The 17,109-nt window shown below is 31.8% G+C and overlaps 1 protein-coding gene across 1 annotated transcript; it reads left to right on the top strand.

Annotated features, from left to right (window-relative positions):
- The first annotated feature begins 157 nt into the window (after positions 1 to 157).
- LOC129887883 (defensin-like protein) lies at positions 158 to 5,594 on the top strand. Its single transcript, XM_055963114.1, has 3 exons — positions 158 to 355; positions 2,776 to 2,811; positions 5,307 to 5,594. Exons 1-3 carry the CDS (start codon positions 289 to 291, stop codon positions 5,465 to 5,467), a joined length of 264 nt encoding a protein of 87 aa, XP_055819089.1. The 5' UTR covers positions 158 to 288; the 3' UTR covers positions 5,468 to 5,594.
- The last annotated feature ends 11,515 nt before the right edge of the window (positions 5,595 to 17,109 follow it).

Here is a 17,109-nt window from a genome sequence, read left to right as displayed (position 1 = left end):
GGAAAAAAAATCTCAGTATGTGTCATTAATGCTCAACTACCCATCAACTCACAGTTAACTATGCGTCATTAATTCTCAACTACCCATTCAACTCACATTTGAAGTATGTGTCATTAATAAATTCCAATATATTACCATAAACCTACCATATGTTACTCACAATCATTCTTTGCCATCAACTAACTCTCCTCCGATCCTTAATCGAGTCAAGTAATTCGCTATCTGAAATTTTTCCACCGTCGAAGCCTGGCGAGTACGGCAGCAGCCCAGACATATAGTGACAAAAAAATGACGGGGAGCTCTAAGCGTTTGTTTACAACTATGTTACTCTTGCTTATGGTTCTCTTTGCCACTGGTAAAATTCTTTCTATAATTTTTCTTATTTTTCAATGGGATAATACATCAAACTCTTTTAAATTTGACAGCATAATTTACTTTAATACTTTAACTACACGGGTATTTAAATTCCTTCATTAATAACTTTAAAATAAATTAAATATCATCCTGAGATCATACAATCATTCTCACCTGTCACATCATCACCATGTAAGCACCACATCACTGCCCCTCCCCACCTTTTTTTTCCCCTTATTCTCTTCCTTTCTTTCTTTTTCCTCAAAATGAGATAAACAAATAAAAATGGAGGCTTTCTTCCTCTAAAAATAAATCATCATTAATGTATTCTAATTTTCACCAAGATGTTCATCAATGGCGAATTTGAGAAATTAAAATTTCAAAGCAAACATATAATTGATATTTCGATGATGGGTTATGCCAAATGAGTGTAGTACAATTGAATATGAAGATGGAGGAAAAAATAATGCTTCCATGGAGAAGAAGTTATATTGGGGAAGAATAAAGGAAGAAAAAGATTTTAAAAGATTGTGGCCAATATTTTTTTTTACATATTTTAATAAAAATTAATATATCAAAAAAATAATATTTAAAATATTAATTATATATTGACCTATAAAAAATTTCATGTGTATGATTTTATAATTTTTTTTTTTAAAATGTTTTCATTTGTTTTAAGGAGATTGCAGTCACTCTCTCTGTCACGTCGCCCTTTAAGGTGATATTTAATTCACTTGAAGTTGTTAAGAAGATATTTAAATGTTTATATAATAAAAGTACTAAAGTAAATTATGTTGTCAAGTTCGAAGGGGTTTTCATGTATTTCCTCTTTTTCAATAGTTACCTCACGACTCGGCATGTTTGAGACTGAAGCATACTCAGTTGTTATTGAATATACTCTAATGTGATGCAATTAGCTTGCTTAAAAGAACACATTTCTAAAGTTGGAAACTATTAACCATGCACTTCTCATTTTACCTTTTAACATAAATATTATTATGATATATTTAAAATACTGCTCCATCTATTTTTATTTATTTATCAAATATTTTTTATTTTTTTTATTTGTCAATTTTGACTAATAAAAAAATTAGAATAATTATTGTTATAATTCAAAAAAGAAACTATTTATTATTGGATATCCATTACTTTAATGCCCTAAAAAAGGAGTTCGCGCGACTTCTTAATATTATCACAATATATATACTCTGATAGTATCATGAAGGGGAAAACACTGCTTAATTATTTTTTGATACTATCATAGTATATATTTACTCTGACAGTATTATGAATGTATCAAGATCTGAATAACACTACAGTGAAAATGTTTAATTGTCCTTAATAACTTTAGAGTATATATATATTGTGTTGTTATCAAGAAGAAAAAAACAACTAATTACTGAATAAACTGTCCAGTTACTTCTTGATACCATCAGAGTATATATAAGTGTATATATATTCTGATAGTATCATGAAGAGAAAACACTGCAATAAAAATACTGTTCAATTATTTTTCATTGATACCATCAGAGTGTGTGTGTGTATATATATATATATATATATATATATATATATATATATATACTCTGACAGTATCATGAAGGTCACGTGAAAACAAACATGAGTCTGGTCACGCGAAGAAGGGGAGGGGGGTAGCTCTATAATTACTTTGGACATTTGGTCTAATTAGGGTAAATAAGTTGGGATAGGTCCAATTTAAATAAATAATTTATTTCTTTGGTCTATTTTGTATAGTTTTTTTTTCTTCTATTATACTCTCAATTTATTAACATTGAATTAATATTTTTAAAAATGTAGTGAGTAAATATATTTAAAATTCTATCAATTAATAGGTATAAAATGATAAACTCTCTATACCAATTATTGTTTTCTTAATATGTGTGACAAGTCAAAAATTGACAATTAAAACGGAACGGAGGGAGTATTAGAAATACAGATTTTTTTATGGTCAATAGTGGGAAATTTGTATTTTAAAACATGATTTCTCACTCATTTTTCATCGAATATATGGTAAGAAACAGATTCTCACTGAAATAGTGAAAAATTACATCTGAATTTTTCCTTATGAAAGCATTATTATCATTTTTTCTCATCGATTTCAATTAAACTATTTGTGGAAATAGCCGAACACCGAACATTTTTCAATGGGAAAATAGTTATCATTTATCAGCGAGATCACAAGTTTTAATTTTTTTTATAGTCATACATGTTTTACATTGTCAAGTCACACAAAATTATTTACAGGTTATATATATAGAGAATTTTGAATCTTAACATGTTAGCTGCTATAACAAATAAAAATGAAAATCTGATGGTATAAATATTTTTTAATACTAAACATATATAACTTAAACTTATAATATAATATAAAGTTTAAAGTTAAATTATTTTTAAATGCAGAAATGGAGCCGGCGAAGGCATGGACAATGATAAAAGGTTTGTTTGTGAGAAATAGCAATTGTGTTTTTATTACATTATATTTTTAAATTTTATGTCAAATCAAAATCAGTCTTATAAAATAAAGTGGAGGAACACTCTAGCAATTATTAGTACTAACATGACCATGTATGAGAATAGTACCAAGATATTTCTAGTCTTCCCTCTTTTTCCTCAACCAATCATTCAATCACGGTTTAAGGACACATCATTAATAGTAAGAAATTCAATTTATCCTATGCTCTTTGATCAAATACGATATATAAGTAGAATTTGCATAATGAGTTAAGCTATATGAAAAGTCGCTTCTTTTTTATTTATTTATTTCAAAACAACATGGTCGAAATAAAGAAATTCATAATTTTTTGAATTTTTGCTATTGTTTATTGATTGAGCCATTACTACTAGAGATAAAACTCTTAATAAAATGAGAAAGGACCTCTTTAGCGATTATTAGTACTAGCATGACCAAGTATTTTTGGGTGAAATTTTAGTAAAGTTTTACCATGTGTTTGGACACAATTTTTTTCAAGATATTTGACCGTTTTAAAAAAATATTAATTTATATTCGTAAGTTCTAAAAATTATTAAAAATATCTATAAGTTTGTATTATCATTTTATAATGAACATATTCCGTAAAAAAATAATATAACATAGTTGATAGCAATCAACATTCAACAACAACAAAATAACAATATGGACATTCTTTAGAGATTATAAGTTTTGTTTAAGAGGGTTGGTGGACATTCTTTATAGATATAGAGCCCGTTTGGATGAGCTTTAAGTTGGTCAAACCAATTTATAAGTCCCTTTTTAGCTTTTAGACGTGTTTGCCTAATGCTAATTTTAAGTCATAAAATTATTAAAGTCAGTCAAAAATAAAAAAATAGTATTTCTAACTTTTTTTTCCTAAGTGCTTAAAGCCATTTTGTTTGACCATGAAAATAGCTTTTATATTCCTTATATTTTAACTAAATTCCCAAACTACCCTTTTTATTCTTTTAACCCTAAAATTCAAACACTTATTTTCAACATAAACACTTTTATCCAAACATTCAACTGCTTATTTATAAAAATAACTCTCAGCAATTCAAAGTTGTAAAAACACTTCATATATAAAAATTACTTTTTTAAGCCCATCCAAACGGGCTCATAGTAGACAGAAATAGTCTGGTTATTTATATAGAGATGTTATTTAAAGGTGTTGGTTGATCACGTTAATAGAGTAAGTTGGTAGATAAATATTAGTTGGAATTAATAAATGATGGGTGTTTTTATAAAATATTAAAGTTTGGAATAATTTTTAAAATTTTAAAACTTTCCAGATATTAGAATTTGGCTCAAGTTCTAATTTTTTTTCTAAAATTTGGGAACTTGGACTATTTGTTAAATATATTTATAAAATAATAAAAAATTATATGGCCAAACACTAATTTTTAAATTTCTTTCTAATTTTTCTCAAAAACTATTTGGCCCAACATCGTTGTACCAATATATTTCTATGCTTCAACCTTTCTCCTCAACCACTTATTCAACTCACATTTAAAGTATCTGTCATTAATAAAGTCCTATATATTACCCTATACCCACCATATACTCCTCACAAATATTTTTTGCCTTCAATACAACTCTCATCCATTCTCTTTGAGTGACAAAAAATAAAATAAAATGGGGCGCTCTATACGTTTGTTTGCAACTATGTTACTCTTGTTTATGGTTCTCTTTGCCACTGGTAAAATTCTTCGATAATTTTTCTTATTTTTCAATTGCTACGTCACGATTCGACATGTTTGGGACTGGAGCGTATGTAGTTGTTATTATATATATTCTTTCCGCTTTGATTTATGTGATACAATTTAATTAATTTCTTTTTATCTTGTTTAAAAGAAGAATGACACACATTTCTAAAGTTGGAAACTACTAAACATGCACTTCTCATTTTACCTTTTAACATAAATATTATGATATATTTAAGATACTATTAGAAAAAAAGATCCTTCTATCGCGAATAGTAAAAAAAATGTGTTTTAGAACATAAATTTTCACTCATTTCTCATCGAATAAGCTTATTGAGAAAATATATGGTAGAAAATAGTTTCTCACTAAAATAGTAAAAAATTACTTTTGAATTTTTCCTTATAAAAAAATTATTATCTTTTTTTCCCATCGGTTCCAATTAAATTATTTGTGGGAATAGGCGGCCACTCAATATTTTTAAGTGAGAGAATAGGTATCTTTTAATTAGTAGTGAGATCACATGTTTTTCTTTTTGTTTTTTTAGTCATACATGTTTTACATTGTCAAGTCACACAAATCTATTTACAGGTTATATATAAGCCCTCTTAAAATGTAGAATTTGGAATCTTTAACATGTTAGCTGCTATAACAAATAAAAATGGAGATCTGATGGTATAAATATTTCTTATATTAAACGTATATAACTTAAAGTTATAATATAATGTGAAATTTAAAGTTAAATTATTTCTAAATGTAGAGATGGAGCGGGTGCAGGCAAGGACTTGCCAGTCGGAGAGCCCTCAGTTCATGGGTGTGTGTACGACAAATAGCTATTGTGCTTCTATTTGCAATACTGAGGGCTTCCTTGATGGAAAATGCCAATTCTTTCGATGCCGTTGTTCGCGACAGTACTGTTAAAATAAAATATCTATCTATCAATCTATATTTATATATATCGAATAAAGTGCAACATGAAGGCTACTGTATTAAGTATTGTTACTATTGAATCTTATGAAGATCCTAAAGGAATTAAGCTAAGAAGAAAGTAACTAAATCTTCTATTCATTCCAACTGACAGATCACCATGAATGTGATGTTGTATATATACACATAGATAAGCTAACAACCTATCTAACTAACTCTGACAATCTGTACACCTGACTAATTTTACAAATTAATTAACTAACTACTTGAAGTAACTAACTAACAACTTGCTATGATTTAACTAACTCCAATAATCCCCTCAAGCTGGATGTATTGAACAGGTTCAAGAATCCAAGCTTGCTAACAAAATAATCATGTTGAATCCTGCCTAGTGCCTTTGCCAACAAATCTACCTGTCGATCCTTGCTATGGATATAAGTAGTCTTGATTAAGCCTTGTTGTCTCTTTTCTGGAATGAAGTGACAATCAATCTCGATATGCTTAGTGCGTTCATGAAACACATGATTAACAGCTATCTGTATATCAGCCTTACTGTCACAATGAATAATAGTTGATGTTGTAAATTCTACTTCCAACTCCTGAAACAAACTTGATACCCAAACAATCTCAGCTCTAATATCATGCTAAGAAGAAAGTAACTAGGGAGGAACTGAATCTTTTATTCATTACAACTGACTAATCACCATTAATGTGATGCTGTATATATACACATAGACGAGCTATGATTTAACCAACTCCAATAGATCCTTGTTTTTGGCTATCGGAGTTTGTTGAAATATGTGTGATCATCTCAAACTTAAGTTATCAGAGTGAATATATTTTTATTACTTAATTATATTTTCAAGAAGTTGTTAATTTCGTGCTGGCCTAATTTTTTTTTGAGAAAACAACATAAATTTTACTAGTTTAGGGTCTAATTATGTGTGCTTGACTTTAGTTATTGAAATTACCTACCTAACCACATTTACATTGCTAGATACATGTATCTGACACAATCTGATACATGTATCTTGGATACATGTGAGTCAAATTAGGTGTAATTTATTCAGATATTGTATCCAAGTGTGATTTGCATGTATCTAGGATACACTAACTTTTTTGCTCGCGTCTCTCCTATGCATCTGTATTTTAGAATGTATCTAATATTAAATATTCACGTGTCTAGTGTAATTCACATGGATCGGGAATTACACAGACTCTTTCGCTTACCTCTCTCATCTCTCCTCTCTTCTATTTATCTGTATTTCAAAATGTATCTGGTATCAATAATATATATACATGTATCTAGACTCTAGTATATTTGATACATGTATCTAACTTGAGATCTGAAGGAGTGGTATATCTGACTTGAAAATATGAAATTATTAATTAATGAGACAGTATATAATTATTTCAAACTATAAAATGGATTAGTATTTATTTATGATAGGAATATTTGTATACTTAGTTTTTCCAATTTTTAAATTCAACCTTGGGTATATATATTTGAAATTCTTGGTGTTTCACTCTCGAATCTCGAGTATATGATTATAATTATGAGTACTATAAAGTAAATCACAATTTCAAATTAGGTAAACTCAAGAAAATTTGGAAAGAAAGAAGAATTAATCTCTTTTTTTTTGGGGTGTGCATTTAGTTTTTTTGATTTTGATTTTTTAATTTGATTTAATTTGAATAATATCCACCCTATTGATTTATTTTTTATTTTTTTAACTTCTCTAATTAAAGGTGTGTATCGGTTCGTTCAGTTCGATTTTATGTATTATCGATTGAAATATATATGCTAAACCAATAAGATATTTTTTTTTATCGGTTTTCAGTTTATCGATTTTGGTACTTAACAGTTTGGTTTTCGGTTTAACCAATAAGAAAATGCTCATAAAATAATTATATTACTTCTCCAATAATTTGGCACGACAAGACAATAATATAATTTTATGGAATGTTCATAAAATAGAAACGATAGTGATTAACATGAAAAGAACTCTACAAGTGCAACACAAATAAAAGAATTTGGATAATAATTTGAATTGAAGGCTAAATGATAAATGTAGTAACCAATAAAATATTGCTATTAATATTTAATATTTATTTAGGGATAAAGTAGTATATTACTATTGTCTTAATGTGTAATCGGTTGATCCAATAACCCAATATTAAAAATTAATATCGAACCAATAGCCCGATAGTTTTTTTTTATAAAATCATTGAAAACACAATAACCCAATGGTAATAATCCAATAGCAATAACCCAATAACATTTTTTTCGTTTTGATTTATACGTCGGTTCGATTTTTGCACACCTTTATATATTACATTACTCATGTCAATTGTTATTAATATAGGGGTCATTGGCAGTTGATTTGAAAGTAAGTTACGTAGATATTAAATTTTTCATAGTTCATATTTTATGGAGTATCTATCAAAAATAATCTTTATATCTCATAATTATAAAAAAAATAAAGTTATATATATATCTACCCATTCTATACAGCTGTGTCTTTTTGATTTACACGTATTATTACTCCCAAGGGTAAAAACCTACACACGTCCTTTTAACTCAAAAATGTACAGCACGTCACTATTCCTATTCTTTCTCTCTTTCGTTCCTTTTCTTGTTAGTGCTGCCGCTTTGTACTCTTGTTTTTCTTCTCCTGTTTCTTCTACAGGTTGTTGTCTCTATGAAAAACAAAAGACTGTCTTCAATCTGTCCTGAATATCCTTAGTTATTAGATGCAACTACAGAGGAAGTAGGCCTGCTATTATTGCTTCTAGAGATTATGTTTGTATCTCTTCTAAAGTAAAAAAAACAAGGTGATTTTCTCTTCTTTTCTTTAAGTGTGATTGTTAATGATAATTTTTGAAGTAGTCTCTCCGCATAGTTTTTGATGATATGATATGTCTCAGTGCGTTCAAATAGTTTAATATGTTGACCCACCAAATATGCTTCTCGACTTGAACTAGAAGCAGCCGACAAAAAAAAATACGACTCTAGTAGGAATATCGAACACCGAATGAAAAATTAAGAAATAAATGATATTGAATCTTAATATACTATTGTCCTCCTAAACTTTGTTATATGTACCTTGCCTATTCTCATGTGAATAAATTAAGAATACAATGATCTGGTCTCATTTTTTATAAGACATTAAAAAAAAAAATCTTTGCTTTCCATATTAAAAATCCCTCTGCTTGTCATAATGATGTAGACTGCTAGATCATCCATTACATTTGCTAGAATACACTTGTCACGCCTCGGGAGGGTACCCTAGATGTGGTCGATACTCAGAAACCATTACTGGCTGCCAAGCGAACAACTTGGCCTGATCACACATCCGTTCGTTCATTCAATCAGCGGAAGACATAAAATAAAGAGATAATTAGGTGGGCAATTACAATCAACAATCTAGCTCAAAGAAGAAAGGCCACGGGACAACAAATCAAACTCTAATTTATGTCATTAAAATAGTATGACAAGAACAATTTAAGAAAATAAAATACTCAATCGACCTATCACTATCTAGTCTATGAAGCCTCTATCACTACTATTTAATTAGTGTCAATGACAGGTTCATGGCTATCTTAAATCAGAATAAAAAGACTAAACTCAAGTAAGAATAATATAAGTGGTATCCTTCGAATATAAGGGAGGACTCACCAATAAGCTGAGTGTGAACAAATCCTCAACGGTGCCCCTATTGATGATTTCTTAAACTTGTCTCTGTATCATGAAAAAATGCAGGTCCAAATGGACGTCAGTACGTGGAATGTACGAATATGTAATATGACAGAATGAAACATGTATCAAGATAGAATAATATCAGTTCAGATATCTCAAATCAGAAAGATAAGAGACTAAATCAGGATGTCATAAGTCTAAGGTACGAATATGGTTTAGACAGAGACCAATCATATACAATCCGATCCAATCCAATCATATACAATCCGATCCAATCCAATCATATACAATTTGGTTCAATCCAATCATATCTAATCATATATAATTCGATCCAATCCAATCATATACAATTCGATCCAATCCAATCATATACAATCAACTCAACAATAAAGTCAAATGACTCAAATCAATAGATATGCAAATTAGAATTTAGCAATATTTTACAATTTGAATCAATCATCTCAATTTGGGAGTTTCTCTAACCGATAACCATCACCTATGAGCTAGTGATGCACAACAAACCAACATTGTTGCCACGTCTATTCCTACCTTACCAGGCTAGGAACAAATCAACAATCATGGATCCATAACCAATCAAGTCCTATCATGTCAGGACAGTAATTTGGGAAACATCCGACTTTAACGATTCAATCCTCTCCTACGTTTGGAGACGTAGTTATTGGGTTTGAGTAATTACTTACTCTTACCCAATTCGGTGCTCAATACTCCTCCCAAGACTCAATATGCTCATATCTATTGGATAAAATATTCAAATCATCTCATCTGGTCTCATTGGACCCTTTCCAAAACTCAATCCATCTCAGTCATCACTTCTTTCAATCAAACAATCCTTAGAATCGAGAACTGCGGAGAGGTTCTAACCGCCACCTCATGTGCCAAAGTAAAACGGTTGATTCATGAGTCATTAGGACTCCGAGTCAACAATCAATAATGTTTCATTTAAGACATACTTTCAACTCAATCATGCAGTCCCATCATTCTTCCTCAAAATAATTATTTATGTCGAGGAAATATTCATGTTTCAAAGTATTAAGATGCTTAAAGACATCAACTTGACTCATACTTAATGCATCCTCTTTCAAGACATTCAAAATCATGCTTTCAAACTCAATCGATGCAGTAGATGTTAAATGCATTCAAAATATAATTTTAACTCATCAACCCATTCGCAAAATAGATGTTTTAATGTAAAATGGTCAACACGTTTATACTCAAAATACTCATGCTCAAAATAAAAATTAAGAAATTTCTCAAACTCAAATCATAACTTTCCAAAACTCCAACTCAAACAATCATTTATACTCAAAATGTTCATAAGACTCTAATCAAGTCGAATTATGCAAATCATATCCTGTAGTCACATTAGAATCCAATCCATTACATCTCAAAACATCATCATCAACATTACCTCAAATACTCAACTCAAAGACATCATCAATACATATGAATCTATATACAAAAAACTCAATAGAAATTTTAGATAACTCAAAAACTCAATTTATGGAACCTCTAAACTCAACTCAACTCGAATCAATGAAGATGTAGAGCACGAGGACGAACTTAGTCCAACGTTGTGAATAACTTTACATACCTGGAATGAAGATCATCTCACAGAAAATCAAAGTTCTCGCTTGAAGATCTTAAACCTTAGCTCTCCTTCTCCCTAGTTTCTTCTCTCCAGACTTCTATGTCTAAGATAAGGAGAAAATCCTTTTTGGGTATTATGAAGGACTGATTTTTAGTCCCAAAACAGCTAGGGTTATACTTGGGATAGGTGGGGAAAAGTTCGAAATGCCTTTTCTTAAGAAAAAATTTGAAAAATGGGTTCAAAACTCTGTAGGCACTATAGTGGCGCCCGACGCCAGAGCCAAAACTACTGCAGCTGATTTTGGGCGCTATAGTAGCGCCCGACGCTAGGCCTGAAATCGCTGCAGTGATGGTCTCTAGTAAAAAAGTCATAACTTTTTATTTCGAAATTGGAATGAGGTAAACTCTGTGGCGTTGGAAAGAGAACTCAAAGACATTTAATTTGATAGGTAATGGGCCACCTAACTCTTAATATTCTGAAAGTTATGGTCATTTGAAGTTGACCCTTATAAGATCTTATATGAAAACTTAATCGGTAAAGGATCTTTCAACTCGATTTAGTACTAGAGGTTCCTTATGACCATATTTCACTTCAAATACTTAGGAATTGATCCTAACTCATATATACAATTAGAAGTCATTCAGTTCGAGTCTATACACATATGAAGAATGGTTTGAGTGTTGGTGGGAAAAAAAATTGTGGTGTTACAACACTAGACAGGCCGAAAGCAGAAGAATTTCTGGGAGGAACTACATTGTGCTGCAATATGAATATGGATAAATAGTCGAGCCCTATTCTATCACTGCAAGATAATAACTACTTTTCCCTATCATGAGTGTTTAATTTGTTAGAATGAAAGTTTTACCATGTCATTCTATAGCAGATCTTTACATTTACTAACCGATCTGCTTTACACGCAGATAGGAGATGAATGACAAGCATAAAGATCAAAGGAAAAGAAATTGGCATTGGAAAGAAGACTTACCAAAAGAATAAACATTAGAAAATGAAAGCAATACCACAAAACGAAATCAGAAGATAAAAAAATGTGAAGCAGCAACTCATTGAGAGAGAAACAAAGAAAGGAAAATTAGACGTTTGCTCGGTATTTGATTACTGCTTCTTCAATTTAAAAATTAATCTATAACAAAGTAACAAAGCATGAGTTGTAAGCTTGGTAGTGCAAAACATGTTTAACTAAGGACTAAAAATGGTTCTTTCGTCGTTCAGGAGTATTCCTGATATTCTAAATTTTGTGAAATTTAACATGTTCGCCCATCAGGTTTTCAGTTCTTTCATCTTTTGTGTTGAGATTTCGGTCATTGTTCTCTACTCGGTAATATCAAGGGTTGCTTTTACTTTGAAGCATCTGCATTTATTTGGTGTCTTATATCTGTAACTTTGAAGCATATGTACTTATATGGTGTCTAATATTTGTAAAACGTTTCTTCGCTCAGAACAATGACAGGCTGCCAATTTTCTTTCATTATCTGCATTTTTCTTTTCTCGGGCAACATCTACTGAAATAGGACTCTACTTACGAGATATGTTTGCGATAATGTGAGTTGTTGTTTGTTGAAAAATGCGGGGCACAATAGAAAAGAAACTGGGTTGCTTTGTACTTTCCTTGCTTTCATGAATTTTTTTGTCTGCCTTTACTTGTTTGCCATGTACTTAGTTTACTGGCTTTACATGTTACCATTCATTTTGAAGAAATGTATATTAGGTGTTGGGTTTAATTGATAGGTTGAATGGAAAAAAGAAGTGGAGAGGAAATGATATGTTCTCTCTTGCTTTATTAAATAAGCTTTGGTCCCACATAGGTGGTGGAAATGAAAAGTCTCCTACTTAAAAGTAGAAGCACTCCTTCATATTGCTAAAGGGTCAAGAAGAGGGTCTCCCCTCGCGGCGGCGTCGTCGCTCGCTCGGCTCGGCTCGGCTTCGGCTTTGGCTTTGGCTTTGGATTTGGTCAATTGATATGATTGATTGATAATCTTTTTGGACCAAATTTTCTTTTAATTTTTTAATTAATTAATATTATTTATTTATTTAATTAATTAAGTGGGAAAAAAATCCTGACCCGCGACCCGTTTCTTTCCCGGATTAATTTAAAATTTTCCTCCGTTTTTTTCAACGGATTTTTGAAAGGTTGCAACCTTGTCCGAAAAGTTGCAAACCTTTTCTCAACAGACAAACCTTTTCCCAACAGGTGCCTTTTCTTAAAAGGTGTAAACAGTCTATATATATATATCTGTTAATCCTCAGAATGTTCCATACGAAATTCTGAACATACCATCTTCTTCTTCTTCCTGCACTTCCTAAAAACTCATGTGAAATACAGTCATCAAGTGGTTCGCAGTCACCAAAAATTAGCAGTACCTCTACTTTGATGAGTAAATCGTTCTATCCTAGGAGGAAAGATTTCAAAACCTCGGATACTTTGAGGGGAATAATTTCCTTAAGGACACACTGTGCAGTCAGTGGGCTCGATTTTGTTCTTGAATTAATTTTCAGATTCTGTGTTTTATTACTTTTAGTTGTTGTTACTGTTTTAATATTTTCCAATACAGTTTCTAACAATCTTAAGGAAATTATTATTATTATTATTATTATTGTTTTCTAATCAAACTGTATTCTGTCTTTGGAGACTAAAACCTGTGTGGTTTTCTACTCCGTATGAAATAAATATTCTGATTTGAAGAGTATAAAAACTTCGTAGGAATATTAAAGTTCATACTTGTACAATGATTTGAAGAGTATAAAAACTTCGTCGTTGTTTTTTTTTGTAAAAGGTCTGATATTCTGAAATATTAAGACAATTTGTCTATTTTTACAGTGAAAAGAAATAACAAGTGATACTGCTACTACTTCTGCGACTGTTGCTGCAACAAGCCGCACTTCTGTGCCACCGGCAGAAAAACCAGGAAAATTTTCTGGAGCCAACTTCAAAGGATGGCAGCAAAGGGTGTTCTTTTGGCTTACCACTCTTGGTATGCAGAAGTTCACTAACGAAGATCCTCCTGTGCCCGCTGCTGATATGCTGGCCAATGAAAAATTTATGATTACTGAAGCATGGACACAGGCGGATTTTCTATGCATGGGCTACATCCTAAGTGCTTTGGATGATGATTTGTACAATGTCTATAGTGCTGTGAAAACTTCTAAAGAATTATGGGATGCACTTGAGAAAAAGTACAAGACTGAAGACGCATGCTTGAAAAAATTTGTGGTTGCTAAGTTCCTAGACTATAAAATGATAGATAGCAGAACTGTTGGAACCCAAGTTCAAGAACTACAACTTATTTTTCATGACCTTATTGCTGAAGGTATGGTAGTTAATGAAGCATTTCAAGTGGCTGCGATAATAGAAAAATTGCCTCCTTCGTGGAGAGATTTCAAAAATTATCTAAAGCACAAGCGTAAGGAAATGAAGTTGAAAGATCTTGTGATTCGTCTCAAGATTGAGGAAGATAACAAAACAACAGAAAAGAAGTTGCGTGGAAATTCAACAATTATGGGAGCGAACATCGTTGAAGATGTTGCTCCAAAGAATAAGAAAAGGAAGCAACCTTTTGGAAAGAATCAGGAGCAGAACAAGAAAAAGTTCAAGGGCAATTGTTATAATTGTGGGAAAGTTGGACACAAAGCTCCAGATTATCGTCTTCCGAAAAAGGGCAAGAGAAAGGGACAAGCCAATATGGTGGAAAATAAAGAAGGTATTGATGATCTGTGTGCAATGCTATCAGAATGCAACCTAGTAGGTAATCCCAAAGAATGGTGGCTTGATTCGGGAGCTACTTCGCATGTGTGTGCAGTCCGAGAAGCCTTCTTTACTTATTCCCCTGCAGCACCTAATGCGACGATCTATATGGGAAATTCTGCAACTGCAAAGATTGAAGGATATGGAAGAGTATTTCTGAAAATGACATCCGGCAAGGTGGTGACGCTAACAAAGTGTATCATGTTCCAGAAATGCGAAAGAATTTGGTGTCTGCCGGCCTTCTTATCAAGAATGGATTCAAGTGTGTTCTAATTTCAGACAAAATAGTTGTCAGTAAGAATGAAATGTATCTAGGAAAAGGCTATCTCACTGAGGGTCTTTTCAAACTAAATGTAATGGTTGTTGATGATAATAAAGTTCAAGCTTCTTCTTACTTACTTGAGTCAAATAATTTATGGCATTCACGTTTAGGACATGTCAATCATAAAACCTTGCGAAAACTGATTAATTTAAATATATTGCCTAACTTTGATTGCCATAAATCAAAATGTCAAGTATGTGTTGAATCTAAGTATGCTAAGCATCCTTATAAATCTATTGAAAGGAATTCTAGTCCCTTAGAATTGTTATGTATATTTGCTTAATAGTAAGGATGAAGCAATTGATGCATTTAAGTAATACAAGAACGAAGTAGAAAATCAATTGAATAAAAAGATAAAAATGATTAGAAGTGATAGGGGTGGAGAATACGAATCTCCTTTTGAAAAGATATGTTTAGAATATGAAATTATTCATCAAACTACTGCCCCCTACACACCTCAATCAAATGGAGTTGCGGAAAGGAAAAATTGAACATTAAAAGAAATGATGAATGCTTTATTAATAAGTTTCGGTTTACCGCAGAACTTGTGGGGGGAAGCTATCCTTACAGCTAATCGAATACTCAACAGAGTACCCCACAGCAAAACACAAACTATTCCATATGAACTATAGAAAGAAAGAAAACCCAACTTGAAATATTTCAAAGTGTGGGGGTGTTTAGTTGTCACGACCCAAGCCTAGGGCCTAGACGTGACACGGCGAATGAGACACCCGGAGGTACCTCATCCAAGACTCTTAGCATTCATTAAGCATTTCATTGGTAATGGTAAACAATAATAAGCGGAAATAAAAAAAACATTTTCCATTTGTGTCCAAACATACCTCTACTAATAGACTTGGCGGGGGCTAAGACATGTCCCTAGCTCACCCTCAATATAAGTGTCAAGAAATGCCTTAATAAAAGTCTTACTATTCTACATAACATAAGCTTAGAATAAAAAGGATGTTGTTTCCAAAATATGGGAACTCACCACAGGCAATCTTCAAACTAACTTGAGCTAGCCACATGGAAGAGGTCAAGGAGTGACGTCGGTTCCTACATGGTGATATCATGTAGGCAAAAGTATGCGTTAGTACTTTGAATGTACTAAGTATGTGAGTATGCTATGAAATGAAGAACATAAGAGGGACATGAGAAATCAATATGCATAAGTGAATGCATGTGTTAGACATCATCATAGGAAACCTTAAAATATTTATTTTTGTGGGGAAATGACCATAACCGACATTTAAGACCATGCGAGCTATTACATAGAATCCAATATAAGCCCCTACGTTGGCACGGGAAGACTACTTACCAGGTAGAACTCCATTCAGATTACATTTAATTATTTAACATTTGGTGGCTACAAAGGCCTAGCCGACAAGGGCTCCTATGGTGGCACATAGTTAATGCAACATGAGACTTTACTTAAGGACCCCTTAGGTCGAGTCCCCATCTACATGCTACATTCGATGCTAGGTCAAATCCCACGGAATAACATTTATATATCATAATAACATAAGCATTGTATGACTTTAGACATCAAATCATCATCGGTGGAATAGCTCATTAAAACCTTTGGTTTATAATATCATCATGACTACCATGCCCTATTTACCGTTCTACTAATGAACCTTGGTTTACAAGAAAATTAGGTCTACAATCAGTGATGACATTCCGGGTACCATGCTAATCGAACCTTCCATTTTGGGAAAATGTTCAAAAGCATTGACGGCTTATAGGGAGGTCAAACATGTCATATCATAACCTTAAACATTTCATTTGATTCCATGTGAGAATTGTCCTTTCACATTGAAACCTTAATTTGGCTAAGAAGCCCTTTTATCAATCAAGCATTTCATAAAGACATTTCATTTGGCTCAATGTGAGAATTGTCCTTTCACATTGAAACCTTAATTTGGCTAAGAAGCCCTTTTATCAATCAATCATTCAATCATTTCACAAGACTCCCTTAAATATAGGCATTTGCTTCATAAACTTTCATTTAGAGTCAAACTTTCAATCCAACTTCATTTCAACATAAGAAGACTAGGTGGGTTCATTTCATATAACTTTCAAATACATTTAAAAGAATACATGTATGCATGAGAGTGATATGAATGCATCAAATCAAACATCAAAAAAATAACCCACCATATGCACTTTAAAACTACTTTCAAGCCTTCATATAAGTGCCTTAATAAACCATCTATTTCATGTAAATAAGAATCAACATAAGTTA

This window comes from Solanum dulcamara, chromosome 4 (genome assembly GCF_947179165.1).
Source record: "Solanum dulcamara chromosome 4, daSolDulc1.2, whole genome shotgun sequence".
NCBI lineage: Eukaryota > Viridiplantae > Streptophyta > Magnoliopsida > Solanales > Solanaceae > Solanum > Solanum dulcamara.
Note: the sequence above shows the minus strand (reverse complement) of the source record. Positions and strands in the feature narration are given on the sequence as shown.

What these genes read in the sequence shown, in the direction of transcription:
- LOC129887883 (XM_055963114.1), top strand. Translation starts at nt 289, where the DNA reads ATGACGGGGAGCTCTAAGCGTTTGTTTACAACTATGTTACTCTTGCTT. An exon ending in TATGGTTCTCTTTGCCACTG is followed by an intron (nt 356 to 2,775) that starts GTAAAATTCTTT and finishes TTTTAAATGCAG; the next exon opens with AAATGGAGCCGGCGAAGGCA. An exon ending in GGCATGGACAATGATAAAAG is followed by an intron (nt 2,812 to 5,306) that starts GTTTGTTTGTGA and finishes TTCTAAATGTAG; the next exon opens with AGATGGAGCGGGTGCAGGCA.